The following is a 16,342-nucleotide window of genomic DNA, read 5'->3' on the forward strand; positions in this document are numbered from 1 at the left end:
CATACTGAGTTCTGAAGATTAGGCAGGCACTCGGGCTTTTTGCCTGATCTACCCTATATTTGGGGATATGCAGCTGGAACTTCAGTGGGAAAACATGGCTAGCATTGTCGATTTGGAAGTCTTCAACATAAAATTAGGGTTGAAACCATAAACATGAGGCTTAGGGAAAAACCATAGTAGAGAAAAAGAAGAAAGAGGAGGTGGGAGGGGTAGGATTGTGGGTTCTTGGTGAAAGCTCAGAAGCTTTCAAGAAGGAGAAAATTAATAAGACAATAGGATAAGGAAGCCCTTGGATTTGCCAATCAGGAAGTTACCAGCAACCCTGGAAAGAAAATTTTCAGTAGAGTAGTAGTGTAGATAGCTCTGAAAAATAGGCTTTGTTTTGTCCAGCCGCCACCCTGCTTTGGTTTCAGCCCAAAGAAGGAGAGGGAATTAAATCTTCAATCCTCCTTATTGAATTACATATGAATGGATTGCTCTTGTGATTCAAAGGTCCTTCTCATCAAAACCACTTTTCTGTCTAAACATGTCCATAGACTTTACAAACCTGTTTCCTCATCTGCAAACTTCAGCTTCACAGTCCTTTGATGCTTTCGTCACCTGTACCAGCCAGTATGTTGGGGAAAGGCTAAAGCCAGAAAGGGTCTATAGAAAACCAACTGGGTGCATTAGACTGGTGTCTCCTTTTGTGACTTTCAAATGCACTGGGCTTTTCTTTCAACACCCAGCTCCTTCCTCAGTGTTTCTTCATGCCAGCCTTCTACCTCCTCCTTTCCAGACAAAAGAAAGCATCCTAAGAAAATATCCGCTGCTTCCCTGAAGCCCCCTCCTTTGGTTTATCTCTCGGGTTTCCAAAGGAGGAGAGGAATCCCTAGTGCTCTTCCTGGTAGACCTCACCCCAGCATCCTCTCTTGGCGTGGGATTGGATCTATGATCCTTCGCTTGGAGAGCATCTGTAGGCATTTCATCAAAGCCTGATCCTGCACCAATCTCTTGGGTCTTATAGCTGACCTCGGGCTGGTTCTGATGTTCCATATTAACAATAACGCAACAGTAGGGAGCCTTCTCTCCTAGAGTCCTTAACTGAAATGAACATCTGCTTAGTTTCAGCTACAAGAAGCATGTTATAAAAGGTACACTAGACTTTTTTGCACTCTTCTCCATTTGCTGCCAATCATAGTCTGGCAAGTAGAATTACTGTCATTTGGCATTACCGTATGGATGCCCCGGTGCTTTAAAAGAAAGAGAAGGGGGAAGGGGAGAGAGGGAGGAAGGGAGGAGGGAGAGAAAAGGAGGAAGAGAGAGAGAAAGAGAAGAAAAGAAGAAAGAAAAAGTAGAAGCTTGTTTTATAAAATTAGAGGCAGAGAGACGGTTAACTGTAGCTAATGTGGTACCTTTAATAAGAAACCACACCAACTCACCACAGCTCTACCAGCTGGCTAACCATAAATCCTTCAATACTTTTATTATTTTGTATTCTTATTAACTTAAATATATATGTAACATTCACTATTTATTCATTGCTTTCACATTTCCAATTTCAACTGCCGTATTTAACCAGCTCAGACCTGAGGAAACCAAGAGACAGTCTAGGAGACTCTGAGGCCTGTAGCTGCCCCCCCCCCCACCCCAGGACATCTTCCAAATGTGCAGAAGATACAAGAGTTTATTCTTGGGCCCCTTGAAGATCCTAACCTAACCCGAGGCTACTGGTGACCTGCCCTTCCTTCCACAGCAGCCTGCCACCTGGGAAAAGAAGATTCTGACTCACCTTCAGCCAGGTTTCTCATCCTCAGCACTGTGGAACTCTGGGCCACATAACTCTGGGGAGTCTGGGGGTGCTGATTTGTGCATTGTAGGGTGTTCAGCAGGACCCTTGACCTCTACCTGGTAAATTCTAGTGATAGCCCCCTCCCCAAGCCCTAGCAGGTGAAATTACCCCCAGCTGAGAAGCACTACCCTGAGCTCAGAGAACCTTGCTCTGCGATACAGCCTGAGCCGCCGAGGCATTCTCAGAATCCCTGATTCTGAGGTTTACATGTGGACTGGATGGTGAACGATTCCCAGGCACCTTCCCCGCAAATCAGTCCTCTGGCCATATTTCCTGTCAGCTCCCTGTCTGCACACTGTCTCAGGTTTCTGCTCATCCACGCACTTGTCAAGGTCCAGGCAAGTTTTTCTCCAAAAGCCTGCTTGTGTCTCTCTCCTTCCAGTTCCTACCACCTTTCTTCATTCCAGCCTCCATCATCTGTCACCTGGTCTGTTGGAAAAGCCTCCGCATAAGGGCTCCTTGTGCCCTATCTCTTCCTCCTCAGTCCCTCCTTCACGTTGCTCCAGAGCCAGAGTCCTAAATGCATGGCACTGGCCACGCCATTCTCTCCTCTGGAACCTTCCCCTAGCTCCCTGTGCCGCTGCCCCCAGCAGGGGTCAGTAGGCATTTTATTAAAGGGTTAGACAGTATGGGGCGCCTGGCTGACTCAGTGGGTAGAACATGTGGCTCTTGATCTTGGGGTCTTAAATTCAGGCCCCACACTGGGCATCGAGCCTACTTAAAATTAAAAACAAAAAAAAATTTTTTAAAAGGGTTAGACTGTAAATATTTTATGCTTTGTAAACCAAATCAGAGATATTATGTAGGTACTTATATAACCATTTAAAATGCAACCATTTCAAAATGTGAAAACCATTCTTAGCTCATGGACTGTAAAAAACAGGTGGTGAGCTGGATATGGCCATAGGCTGCCGTTTGCCATCTCCGGCCTAGTAAATAAACTAGGTGACTATTTATTTAAGGCTCGGATGATGGTAGGCCACACTGCTCTTTCCTACCACGTGTCTATGTGCTCCCTATATGCTAGCCCCCCCACACTGCTCCTTACCCCCCGCAGGCAGCCTCCCCTCCCAGGCCAGCTGCCTGTGTTCATGCCCTTTCCTCACCTGGATTGCCCTTCCTGAGCCTTTTCTGCCTATTGAAATTATAGCCCTCAAGATACTCTCAGATGCCACCTCTTCTGTGAAACCTTACCCTGTTCCAGAAGCTCAGAGTTACATTCTCTCGATTCTGTGCTTTTCCTTTGTGCCTCCACTAAGGCATGAATTTCACTCTCCTTTGTATGCTAATTGCATGCATGCCTAACAACCCCAGGGGACCGTGAGCCTGCTAACAGTGGACACTTTGCCCCTTTGTGACCCCCGGCACCTTTCAAAGTAGAATAATGGCAGGTGGTCCTCTATTGAGCTGGTGTGTGAAGCATTTTATGTTCATCCACACCAGCCTGTAAAGATATTATCTCCATTTTGCATATGAAGAAACTGAGATGCAGAGAGGTTAAGTAAGTTACCCAGGTGCATGCTGCTAATAAATGGTAAAGCTGACATCCAAACTGGGTCTCCCTAACTGCAAAGCCTGGACTCTAACTGCTGCATTGTGCACAGCAGGGACTCAGCAAAGAATGGTGCTGTTGAATAAGGGTGCCATACCTCACCATATGAGTTTTGCATACCTATAAGTAGCCTTTAAATTTGACTCATTGGAGTTTAAAATATCCCTGATAGGTTCTGGCTTCTTGCCTGATCACCGATTGAGCTGTCTGAATAAGGACCATGCTCTCCTGGCAGTTTATTCTCTTTTTGTTTCTAATATGCAAGCTGAGTGTTTTGTATTCATTTTATAGGGATTTTCCCTTCAGTGAGGTCCCTGATCATTTCACCGAGAACTGGCTTTGAAATCCTACAATGAGAACTAAAGGAATACCATTCTCAAATAGAGTCGGACAGACTAGGAGAAACAAACAGAAAGAGGGCAATCTAGTCTTAGAATTTATGAGCTTCCCTATCTGAAAGTTTAAATTTCAACTTCTTTTGATCTTTGGGTTTATGGTGAGTTGTAGTAGGTTGTTCTTTGTCCCTGGAGCTTAGTATGCTTTCCTCCTCCTAGTAAGAAAGATAGCTAGACAACTTGCCTCCCACCCCTCGAAGCCTTGAGGTAAGCTTTGTCTTCTGCAGTGTAATTGGACTTGAACAGGGACAGAATTGACCCACTGCCAGTACCGAGACCATAAACATCCAACAGTCCCATGGGAGCTGTTTCCTGTCTTATAGCAACTTACCCCATGAGCCACCACAGTGAACAGTGAGTGACAGGCTGTGTGTAAGCCCTGAGTTTCCTGAAGTGATGTGGGAACAAACGGGTGCCAGCCCTCTGCAGAGGGACTGCTGGCACACTTTTTGGTGGCCCCATCCTATCCTTCCAACAGACCTACGCGGTACGTAAATGTACGTTCATGGTATCTGTGGTGGAAAGAAAAGAGAGACATCGTAAAACTCGTCAGCTCTTCTCTCTGGTGTTTAGACGCAAAGTTTACCTTGAAAAGCTACACAGCACTTAAGTCACACAGCACCTTTGCTCAGATAGGAAGGTCTCCTGGCGTGCTCTTTCGCTGTTTCTAATTCACCCCGGAGGGAATCACAGCCTGTTTCTTTGCTCACTGCCATGCGCTTGTCTCTCTCGTCTCCTCCACCTCGTTCTCTGCTGTCTGCTTGCTCCCATCCCTGGTGCTAACTGCTAGCGGTCTCAACTGTTGTCCTGTTAGGCACGCAGGACGGGCAGCGCGGCCTCCTGTCTCTCTCCTTTCAGCTGCACATTTGATGTGATGGCTGCATTTTCCAAGCAGAGCCACCCAACACCAGATCGATATAGTATGTGGGGTTTGTTTTACCTTTTCTCGAAGGGAGAAAAATCTGCCCCAAGTCCATTCTTTAGGGGCGCCTGTGTGGCTCGGTCGGTTGAGCATCCAACTCTTGATTTCGGCTCAGGTCATGACGTCCGGGTCATGAGATTGAGCCCGGAATCAGGTTCCAAGCTGAGCACAGGGCCTGCTTGGGATTCTCTCTCTCTCTCTCTCTCTCTCTCTCTCTCTCTCTCTCTCAAAGTAAATAAATCGACATTAAAAAAAAAAAAAAGTCCATTCTTTATACATCCCATTCCTCTATACAGTCAGGGTTGCCTTATCTAAATTTCAGACTTGCAGCTCCTTTCTCCCAGGGTTGATTTTTGTGGATTTTGTTGTTGTTGCTGTTTTTCTGAGAGGGCCTCTGAAAATCAGCAGCAAAGAGGCCAGTTTGTTTAATTTAAATACACTGCAGCAAAATGAAGGTAATTGTCCACAAAGGCCATCTGCTCCCTGGCAGGTATCCACGAGTCAGAGAGACAGATGGAGGCTAAAACGCCTCCTTCTGGTACCGTGATAACAGCTTAGCTCAGAGTTTCAGGTGGGTCTGTGTTTGTGCAGAGGATACAGTTATCAGGGCTCCATAGAGGGCAGTAACTCAAAATCAGGCTTTTTGCCACAAGCCGCTCCAGGCTCGATTACCTAACTGTAGCGTGTACCAAGGAGATAGGAAAAAATTCATACCTGTCCCATGAAGAAAAAGAAAGGGAGGAAACAGTATTTCTCGAGCCCCTCCTGTGTGCCAAGCATCATGCCGAGGATGCCTGAACACAGCTGAGTGTGGTGCAAATCACCCTTCTGCTAAGGACAGTGCCTTTCTCCCTTTGGGGCCGGCTCTCTCTGCCACAGCCTGTGAGCTCCTGTCTCTGCTCACAGTGTCCTCAGGTCACCTTCTCTGGCATGCTGTGTACCTGCTTTGGCTCCAATATTAGATTTGTGTCATAGACAAGAGACTAAGTCATAATCACTGTACTCTCCTTTCGGGTCTCGACTGAAACATGGGTTCCTCCAGGCCTCAGCAACACCGTGCTATGCTTTGGTTTTCTCCTAGCCATATGAGGCCGTTAGAAGACCCGGGTACCAGTCGTAGCCTTCCTACTGATTTATTTGGAACCTTGTGGCCGCTCTAGGCCTCAGTCTCTTCAAATATAAAATGAACGTTGGACTGAAAGAGAGGCTATTTTCTTGAGGTCATGAACATTCTGAAATTGTAAGCATAATCTCTGAGTCCTTTTCTTAGAATGTGATACCCAGTTTTCTCAGGTTTTTAGACTCTTTTGCTAATTTAGAAGAAGTGAAGAGCCAACAGACCAGAGAGCTTCTCAGAATGTATTTCTCAAGCTCTGTATTTCTAGCAGAATTGTTTCTAACTACAAGGGACCTCTGTATTCAGAGAACCTGAGTGACAGGGCATGTATTGTGTTCAGTCATTGGTGACTGGCCCGTGCTGCATTCAAGCCTTTGTTATAGGTCGTATCACAGCAAGATCCCACTGTCCTTGCATCAGGAAACCTTCGAACACCAAGTAGCGTATTGCAGACCTTCCCTAGCTTCCCCAGGCTAACTGCCCCTGTCCTGGCAGCTCAAACCCAGAGGCGCAAGATGGGTTTACACCCGCATCGGAGAGTTTATCCCCATCCCCTGGAGCCGCCTGACTAGTTCCCCCACCTTTCCTGATTTCTGTGTGATTCTCAGGTTCCCCATAACTTCAAGGTTCCAACTGCGATGCTGCCCCCAGCCTGCTCCTGTGACCATTTATTCTAGATTGGTTTGCAGTGACTTGAGTGCTTGGCAGTCTCTGTGGGGAAGTCCTGCCTGCCTGAATGTAAAGCCCATCTGTGCTTCTGAGACATGGTGAAATTTCACAACGCAGTGCCCCAGGCAGATTGTAGTGTATCTGTCTGGCCCAGACCTGTCGAGAGGGCAGAGGGTGAACCGTCCCTACCCGGGATCGTAGGTAACTGACAGCACGCCCAGAGTGCTGCGCTGCACTGCAAACAGGGTCTCGAACTCTGTGTGCTCTGCGCACTCCAGCTTGTGGGCGTGTAACTAGAAGGGGCTTATTGAAATTCTGTGCGTCTTGAGCTAGAATCATCCTTGTTGCAGTCACTTGCTCCCTGCACCTCCATAGAGGCTCCATGTGCATGAATCTAAACGGACAGCATCTCTGGTACTCACCGTACTGGTGAGAAGGGTATGTTCGGGGGCACCTGGGTGGCTCAGTCGGTTAAGCGTCCGACTTCAGCTCAGGTCATGATCTCACAGTTCGTGAGTTCGAGCCCCACGTCGGGCTCTGTGCTGACAGCTCAGAGCCTGGAGCCTGCTTCGGATTCTGTGTCTCCGTCTCTCTGACCCTCCCCTGCTCATGCTCTGTCTCTCTGTGTCTCAAAAATAAATAAAACATTAAAAAAATTAAAAAAAAAAAAGAAAGGTATGTTCGGTATAGAACATGCCATTATCTGACCCTGAGATGGCTGCCAGGAACCCTCAGAAGATCCTTCACCGACAGCCTCTTTGTGACTGGAGCAAAGCCGTGATTACTTGACATCACTGAGATGACGTGACTTGGCCAAAGGCATAGAATCATAGAATTTTAAATCAGAAAAATACTTCAGAGATCATCTGCTTGATGCCACTCAGTTTACAAATGAGAAGACTGAGCCCCAGAAAAATTAAAAAGCAGGTGCTGTACAGTCAAAAGAAAACCCCAGGTCTCCCGACTTGCAGGCCATGCCCTTCCCACCGAATCACACCTCCTCTTTGTGTGTCTACCCCAGAGTGGTGGAGAGAGCTAGGATTCCATCTCAGAGCCTGCAACTTCCCCCTCCTCTTCTGAGTCTTTGAATTGGCAGCAAAGAATCGTCTCTAAGGCCTGTGATTATTGACAAAGCAAAGAGGTTGGGACTTCGGCATCAGGACAGGCTCATTTACTCAGGGACTTAGACACATTCTCTGATCGGGTAAAATGTTTTTTGATTATATATCCTTGCGTCTATTCTCATTCACAGTCCTCTTTCCCTGAGTCTCTGGGCTTGATCTCTCATGTTCCACAACCTTCCCTCCCATTCCTTCTCCATCAAATGTCCTTCAGATGGGACTGACCCAATAATGTATCAAGAAGAAAATCAACCTGAGAATATGAGTTACCTGTTGCTGTATCACAACTTACCCCAAAACCTAGTGGCTTTGTGGAATAAATATTTATTACTTCACAGCTTCTATGGGCCCGGAGTCCAGATGCTGGTCCTCACAAGCTGAGGGTCAGGGTCTCTCACAAGGGCTACAGGCATCTCAAGGCTCAACTACTCACATGTTGTTGGCAGGATTCTTCGTGGGCTGCCGGACTGAGGGCCTCAGTTCAAGCCAGCTGGTGGCTGGAAGCCGCCTCAGTTCCTTGTCACGTGAGCCTCTCCACAGGGTGGCTCACAAGATCGCAGCTGGCTTCATTAGACTGAACAAACAAGAGAGAGAAAGAGTGTATGGGCAAGACCTAAGTCACAGTCTTTTATAACCTGATCTCAGAAGTGACATCCCATTCTCCTGACTCAGTAGCAGCAGTCACTATGCACAGACCACATCCAAGGAGAGGGGATTAAACAGGAGTGTGACAGCAGGGAGCAAGGTCATTGGGAGCCTTCGCAGAGGTCTGCCCACCAACCACATTTACTCATCTAGTTAAGTATGTCACACAAAGCTTTATTGATGACTGATAGATTTAGTGCTCCCTGGAGATTACTGCCTGCTCTGGCTCCATTCCCACTTTCCATTACTGAAGAAAAAGGGTCAGAAACTTGATATACCTCATTGTCATTTAACAAACATTTATTAAGCATTTACATGTGCTAAGCACAATGGTAAGGAAGATAAAATTTGAGAGGTGAGGTTAATGCTGTCAGAGTTCTGGGGAGCATGTCAGGAATCTGACCCTAGAGGAGGTGACCATGAAGCAAATGCCCCGAGGGGCAGCAGGAGCTAGTCTGACCACACTGGGGGTGGAGAGCTTCTGACCAGAGGACGACAGGCAGAGAGGCCTGCAGGCAGGGGAGAGCAAGCCTTTCTGTAGATGCAGCACCTGTCGCCCATCCTGCTTCTTTATGTCTAAACCACCCAGTGGCAGCCATGGGCATGCCTGCACCCATGTGTACCTCCTCCAAGACCAACCCCAGTCTCTAGGCCTTCCTGAAGCCGTGGCCTCGGGCCTCGGGCCTGACTTGAAGTATGTGTGTATCGATTGGCTATGGTTTGTGCCTCTCCCGGGGCAGTTGGGATTTACTGACCTACCAGGATGCCAAACTGGTGTTGCTCTGCTGGAGCCTGAATTCACACAGGGCTCTTGATGGTTCCATCCCAGCATTGTTGTAATCCAACGTGACCCTAAAGCCAAGGGCTGGTGCTTGAGATTCACTGGGGAGAATCGTGCCTTCCCAGCAGTCTTCATTTTTCTCTTTCTACTGCTCTGAACAAAGACAACTTCTGAAGCCTGTTTTTTATCTTCCTCGGAAGGCATGTCCTGGGCACTGATCCCAGGAAGAGGGCTTGATTATTTCCAAGCCGATGGTGGGCAATAGGTTTCATTTTCTGATCCTAGAGTTTTAGCCACATGTGGCTTTAGCTAGAGTTTTAGCCACATGTGGCTGGCCACCTCGTGCATCCCTTTTGCCTCATCCCCCATCATCATCTTCCTATTAAAATGCTTTCAGAGGTTCGGTTTCATGTTCTTAAAAAGCAACCTAGTTGCTCATCTTGGGTTTTGCGACTCTGACATTCAGTCCTCAGGCAGCGGTGCCTGGCCCAGATCGCACTGAGGGAGATTTAGGGAATACTTGTGTGCTTAATGCTGGGTCAGCCCTCTGCGGGGACGACAGACAACTGTCACACAGTGAAGTGCATTTGAATTTCACAAGCCACATAGATACGCAAAAAAGAAATCTTTAGCTGGACTTCATCCCTCTTGAGTGCTTGCTGTCTGAGCTGGACACAGTCTGGGCATCTCCAGGCAAACTCTGAAGCCAGTCATCCCAGATTCTGGCACCGAGATGGGTGCTGTGCCCTGGGGACTATGCTGAGTGCTGTGGCATCAGGGGAGGGGTGTCCGCGGCTCCAACTCCATGTGTGGTGAGGCAGCCTGGTCCTTTGCTTGTGGCCAAGCCTGGTTCTTCTAGGCAGCACTCGTCACTCCCCGGCTGAGGCAGCCGAATTCATAGGCTCCCCCGGCAGCCAGGGTGCACACGTGATCTCTTTTAGGCTCTAACTCTTCCGTGACTGAGAGACCACTTCAGGCTCGTTGCCTCTGCAGCTGGGAAACCATGGGCTACAAGGGTGCATGGGGTCCTTCCTTGATGCTGTCCGAGCAACCCAGGCATCGATCTTCCACCCATGCCCCTCAGCTCTTGGAAGCCCAAGAGAGGTTGGGGCTTGGCCTGGGTCCACCGCGTCTGCGATCTCCTGCATCCCACACTGTGCTGGCTCATAGGACTTCCCTGCAAGGGACACACCACTGCATCAGACTTTCTTGCTTTTCTGCACATTCTCTTACCTCTCTCCCAGCTTCATTATCTCACTTGGATTGGGGCTGGAACTGCTGGATCTGGCTGTTCATAAGCACTTTCCAAACCAGAGTTAATTGCATACTTTATTATTTGTCCCCTCCCCCCCAAAAATGGCCAAAAGTCAGGGATGATGGTAATTATAGGGTAAAAGACAGAGGTGATTCCCCAGGATACAGTGATTAATATGTGATAATGATTTATATTAATACAATGATTAATGTGTTATCCAACCAAAATGGGATTCCTGAGATGTTTATAAACTAGTTGGGAAGAAAAAATATATACCCTGAAAAAAAAAATAAATGATAAAGCATGTTTCATGTACGCTGACAAAAATAAAATATTTCACAAGATAGAACATGTTTAATTGTCAGAGGAAAATTATTATAAAAGTTAAACAGCAAAAAATAGCAAAAAGAGATTTCATAGTATTTCCTTGAATGGATAAACCACATTCTGTTAATCTGTTCACCAGTCAATGAGCTTTTGGCTATTTCCTCTTTTGGCCTACCAGACCATAGCTACTGAATATTTGTGTCTGAGTTTTGGGTGGACATATGTTTGCGTTTCTCTTGGACACATACACAGCAGTCAGATTGCAGGGTTATATGGTAAGTTTATGTTTACCATTTTAAGAAACTGCTTACCTGTTTTCCAGAGTAGTGTACCATTTTATGGTCCCATCAGCAACATACAAGCATTTCGGTTTTCTCATGTCCTTGTTCGTCTTTTTGATTGTAGCTCTTTCAGTAGGTAAGTGGTATCTCATTGTAATTTCAGTTCTCATTTCCCTATTGATTACTCATGTTGAGCATTTTTCGTGTGATTGTTGCCCATTTGTACATCTTCTTCAGTAGAATGTCTGTTCAAGTCTTTCCCTGTTTTGTAATTGGGTTGTTTGTTTTCTTATTATTCAGCTGTAAGAGTTCTTTCTATGTTCTGGACACAAGTTTCTTTTTATTTTTTTAGTTTATTCTTGGTGTTTTTTTCCATTTCTGCTTTATTGATATACAAACTTGTAAGATTTTTTTTTTAATGTTTATTTTTGAGAGAGAGAGAGTGAGCACAGGGGAGGGGCAGAGATAGAGGGAGACATGGAATCCAAAGCAAGCTCCAGGCTCTGAGCTGTCAGCACAGAACCCGACGTGGGGCTTGAACCACGAACTGTGAGATCGTGACCTGAGCCAAAGTCAGACACCCAAATGACTGAGCCACCTAGGCGCTCTGTCATTTTCATTTTCTTTTAATTTTTTGAAGAACCTCTACTCTGTTTTCTCCAGTGACTGTACCGATTTACATTCCCACCAATAGTACACAGGGGTTCCCTTTTTTCCATGTCTTCACCAGTACTTATCTCTTACCTTTTTGATAATCATCCTAACAAGTGTGAAGTGATGCCTCATTGTGGTTTTGATTTGCATTTCCCTGGCTACCTTTTCATATACATATTGGCCATTTGTATGTCTTCTTTGGAAAAATATTTGGTTCCTCAGTCCATTTTTTTAAATTATTTTTCTAAACAAAATGTTCATTTATTTTGAGAGAGAGAAAGAGTGAGAGAACTTGAGTGTGAGCAGGGGAGGGGCAGCAAGAGTGGGAGAGAAAGAATCCCAAGTAGACTCCTCACTGTCGCCACAGAGCCCGACACAGTCTCGATCCCACCAACTGTGAGATCATGACCTGAGCCGAAATCGAGAACTGGACACTTAACCACCTAAAGCACCCAGGCACCCTGCCTTAGTCCATTTTTTAATTAGATTGGGTTTTTAGTTTTGTTTTGTTTTGTTTTGTTGCTGTTGGGTTGAATGAATTCATTATATATTTTGGATATTAACTCCTTATCATATATATGATTGTAAGTATTTTGTCCCATTTAGTAAGTTGCCTCTTCATTTTGTTTTGTTTTGTTGTTTTTTAAATTTTTAAACATTTATTTATTATTGAGAGACAGAGCACGAGTGGGGGAGGGGCAGAGAGGGAAACACAGAATCTAAAGCAGGCTGCAGGCTCCAGGCTCTGAGCTGTCAGCACAGAGCCCGACGCGGGGCTTGAACTCACAAACCGCAAGATCATGATCTGAGCCAAAGTCGGACGCTTAACCAACTGAGCCACCCAGGTGCCCTGACCTCTTCATTTTGATGATAGTTTCCTTGCTATACAGAACCTTTTTACTTTTGATGTGGTTCCACTTGTTTATTTTTGCTTTTGTTGCCTTTGCTTTTGGTGTCATATTCAAAAAAATCATTGCAAAGACCCACAAGTTCTTTATCAGATATAATTTGCAAATATGTTTTCCCAGTCTGTGACTTAATCTTTTTTATTTTTTCTAGTAGTGTCTTTTTTATAATATTTTTATTGAGATAAAATTCACATACCAAACAGTTCACCATTTTAAAGTCTATAATGCAGTGGTTTTTAATATATTCACAGAATTGTGCAACCATCACCCCAATTGACTTTAGAACAATTCCTCACCCACTGAAAGGACCCCACATCCATTAGCACTCACTCCTCATTCCTCCCAAGTCCCCAGCCCCAGGCAGCCACCAATCTACTCTCTGTCCCTATGGGTTTGCCTGTTGTGGACATTTCATATAAATGCAATCAAACAATATTCTGTCTTTTGTAACTGGCTTATTTCACTTAGCATAATATCTTCAGGGTTTGTCCACGTTGTAACATGTATCAGTACTTATTCCTTTGCTTGCCGAATCGTATTCCATTGACCCTTGAACAATGGTGGGGGCCTTAGGGGTACTGACCTCCTGCACAGTTAAATATCTGTGTATAACTTTTGACTCCCCCAAACTTAACTACCAACAGCCTACTGTTGATCCATATGTTACCCATGACATAATCAGTTAACACATATTTTGTATGTTATATGTATATGTATTCTTACAAAAAAAGTTAGAGAAAAGAAAATGTCATGAAGAAAATCATAAAGAAAATACATTTATAATGCTGTGCTGTATTTATCAAAAAAAATTGGGGTGCCTGGGTGGCTCAGTTGGTTAACATCCAAACTGTTGATATCAGCTCAGGTTGTGATCTCATGGCTGTTGAGATCGAGCCCCACGTCAGGCTCTGCGCTGAGCGTGGAGCCTACTTGGGATTCTCTCTGTCCCTCTCTCTTTCTCTCTGCTCCACACCCACTCAACATGTACTCTCTCTCTCAAAATTAAATATGGTTTTTTAAAAATCCACATATAAGTGGAGCCGTGCAGATTAAACCCATATTGTTCAAGGGTCGGCTGCATTCCACATTTTATTTATTTATTTTTTTTATTTTTTTTCAACATTTATTTATTTTTTGGGGGGACAGAGAGAGACAGAGCATGAACGGGGGAGGGGCAGAGAGAGAGGGAGACACAGAATCGGAAACAGGCTCCAGGCTCTGAGCCATCAGCCCAGAGCCTGACGCGGGGCTCGAACTCCCGGACCGTGAGATCGTGACCTGGCTGAAGTCGGACGCTTAACCGACTGCGCCAACCAGGTGCCCCTCCACATTTTATTTAAATCATTCATCCGTTGGTAGACCCTTGGATTGTTCCCACTTTTCAGCTCTTATGTATAATGCTGCCATGAATACTTGTGTACAGATTTTTGTGCAGACCTGTGCTTTCATTCCTCTCAGGTATATACACGAGACGTGGAATTGCTGGGTCGCGTGGCACTCAGTGTTTAATCTTTTGAGGAACTGTCAGGCTCTTCTCTAAAGCAGCAGGAACGCACCATCTTCTGTTCTTGCCAGCAGCGTGCAAAGGTTCCAACTAAGCTGCATCCTTGTTAACACTTGTTCTTGTCCACCTTGTTGATTGTAGCCATCCTAATGGATGTGAAGTGGTGTTTCATTGTGGTTTTGATCTGCATCTCCCTAATGGTTTATAATGTTGAGCATCTTTTCAGGTGCTTATTGGACATTTGTATGTCTTCTTTGGAGAAGCATCTATTCAGGCCCTTCGCCCATTTTTAGATTAGGTTACTTGTCCTTTTGTTATTGAGTGTAAGTTTTCTTTCTGATTCTAGATAGAAGCCCCTGATCTGATAGATGATTTGTAAAAATCTTCTCCCATTCTGTGAAGTGTCTTATTACCTTCCTAAAGGTGTCCTTTGAAAAGTTTTTAATTTTCATGGAATCCAATTTATCATTTTATTTTGTAGTTTATGTTTTAGGTGTCATATCTAAAAAGTCATTGCTTAACCTTTTCTTCTAAAAGTCTCCTGGGTTTCATGACCCATTTTGAATTAGTTTTGATACACAATGTGAGGTAAGGGTCTAAGTTCCTATCATTTGTATCATGGAAAGATCTCAGAAAGTATGCTAAGTGATAAAAGCAAATTGCAAAATGATATGCACAGTATGATACCATTGATGCAAAATTTTAAAGTATGAAATAGCATACATTATTCATAGTTATATAGGTACACACAGGAAAAAGAATTCACCCCCAAATCTTTGACGATTGTTGCCTCTGAAGGGATGAGAGGAGAGACTGGGACTGGACGCTAATAGGTCTTCAGGCTTCTCTGCGGCGTTTCTAAGTTGAAATGAATTTGACAAACTATGAACAGTTTGCAATGTGGGTGTTTATCATGTTATGCTTTTTAGCTTTCTGTATATTTTAAATTTCTCAAATTAAAATACACACACATGCGCTCACACAAACCAAAGGGTTAGGGAACAGACTGTTTCTTTGTGGCGCCACTCGCACGCCGGCCGAGGCGCTGAGGTGAGGCTTTGTGCTGGGAGCCCGTCGGCGTGTTTGGGGCAGATTCTGTCGTGCGGGGTGTTTCTGAGCTAGATCCCCAAAAGATAAATCTCTTCATTTGAACTCATTTGCCCACTTTGGCTTCTATTTTCCCAGTTTCGCTTCCACAGAAAACCTGCCCCGTGTCACACCCAGTGTCCCTTGTTCTGAAGAGCAGCATCGGGGCCCAAATCTCAGCTTCCTTTAACTAGAATTTTTAAATGTGATCCCCTTGCTCCAAGCTTCCTCCGAAACTGTACCGGAGCCTTCACAGGGAAAGTTCGGCTTCCACCAGGTGTGTGTCCGTCCTCACCTGGTCCCCATGGAATGGCCCCGACAGCCTCACTGTGTGCTTTTGGCAAGTGCGGCGACCCGGCCCCTGGGAAGCAGCCTGCAGCGGAGCTCGGACACGTGCTCAGGAGCGTGATCCCCTCGGGCTGGGACTTCAGAGGTGCCGGGTGCCCGCCATTGCCCTGGGAGTGGAAGGGCCTCTTCTGGAATCTCCGTGAGCTGTGTTGGCCTGACACAAAGCTCTTCCGCTTCCCTTTGTGTTTTTCTACCATAAAATGGGCACAAGAACATACACCCTTTCTATTCATTCACAAGTTATTGTGAGGGTCAAGTGAGGTCATGTCCGTAAATGTGTTTGCAAACAAAAAAGAAAGATGTTCGTGTATCATTTTCCAACTGTGTGGCCCCAGCCCGTCTCAGATCCTGGACCCAGCCACTCTGCTCAGGCTGTCTGCCTGCGAGGACCCCCTCTCCATGCTAGCCTCTGCTTTTCCTCCCACTTTTAGTCCAGTCTAATGGGATTCCCTCTCCTTCTCCCGCCCCCACCTTCCTTCCTTTTTTCCTTTTCTTCCTCTCTGCAGTCCTGGAGGCAGCCTGACTCCTTCCTTTCAAATGTGATCACGCAGTGCACTGGCCCACTGAACTGAGCTCTTTCGGCTGGCTTAGACTGACTGAGTAGAAGGACTTTCTCCTTCCTCAAAGAGGTAAGATACCTGAGGTAACACGTTTCATCTCTCTGATTCTCCCAGGCTCAGGCCACAGGATCACCACATACATCCCCCACTCACGGAGGTGGCCGCCCGATGCCCATGCCTGTCCGCTCAACGTCTGCTGGCTCCACCCCCACCCACTGTCCGCAAGACCCACTGAGCGGAGTCGGGGGAGACATGCAGGAGGCCTTTGCACAAGGTGAGATTTGGGAGCAGAGCTCACTGGAGAGCTAGAGGGGTTTGGAAATGTGAATGAGATTCCTACTGAGATTTTTCCAGTTTCTTTTGTGGGCTTAGCTTTAAACGATCAG

General features: G+C 45.9%; 1 protein-coding gene across 4 annotated transcripts in view; it reads left to right on the forward strand.

Moving 5' to 3' along the window:
• DTNB (dystrobrevin beta) overlaps window positions 1-16,342 on the forward strand; it is a 245,529-nt gene that overhangs the window by 218,713 nt on the left and 10,474 nt on the right. For all 4 annotated transcript variants that reach the window (XM_047853827.1, XM_047853828.1, XM_047853825.1 and 1 more), the window contains one exon: window positions 16,071-16,230. In XM_047853827.1, the coding sequence (XP_047709783.1) occupies window positions 16,071-16,230 (160 nt within the window). The remainder of the gene's footprint in view (window positions 1-16,070; window positions 16,231-16,342) is intronic.

Source organism: Prionailurus viverrinus, chromosome A3 (assembly GCF_022837055.1).
Source record: "Prionailurus viverrinus isolate Anna chromosome A3, UM_Priviv_1.0, whole genome shotgun sequence".
In the NCBI taxonomy this organism is placed as follows: domain Eukaryota; kingdom Metazoa; phylum Chordata; class Mammalia; order Carnivora; family Felidae; genus Prionailurus; species Prionailurus viverrinus.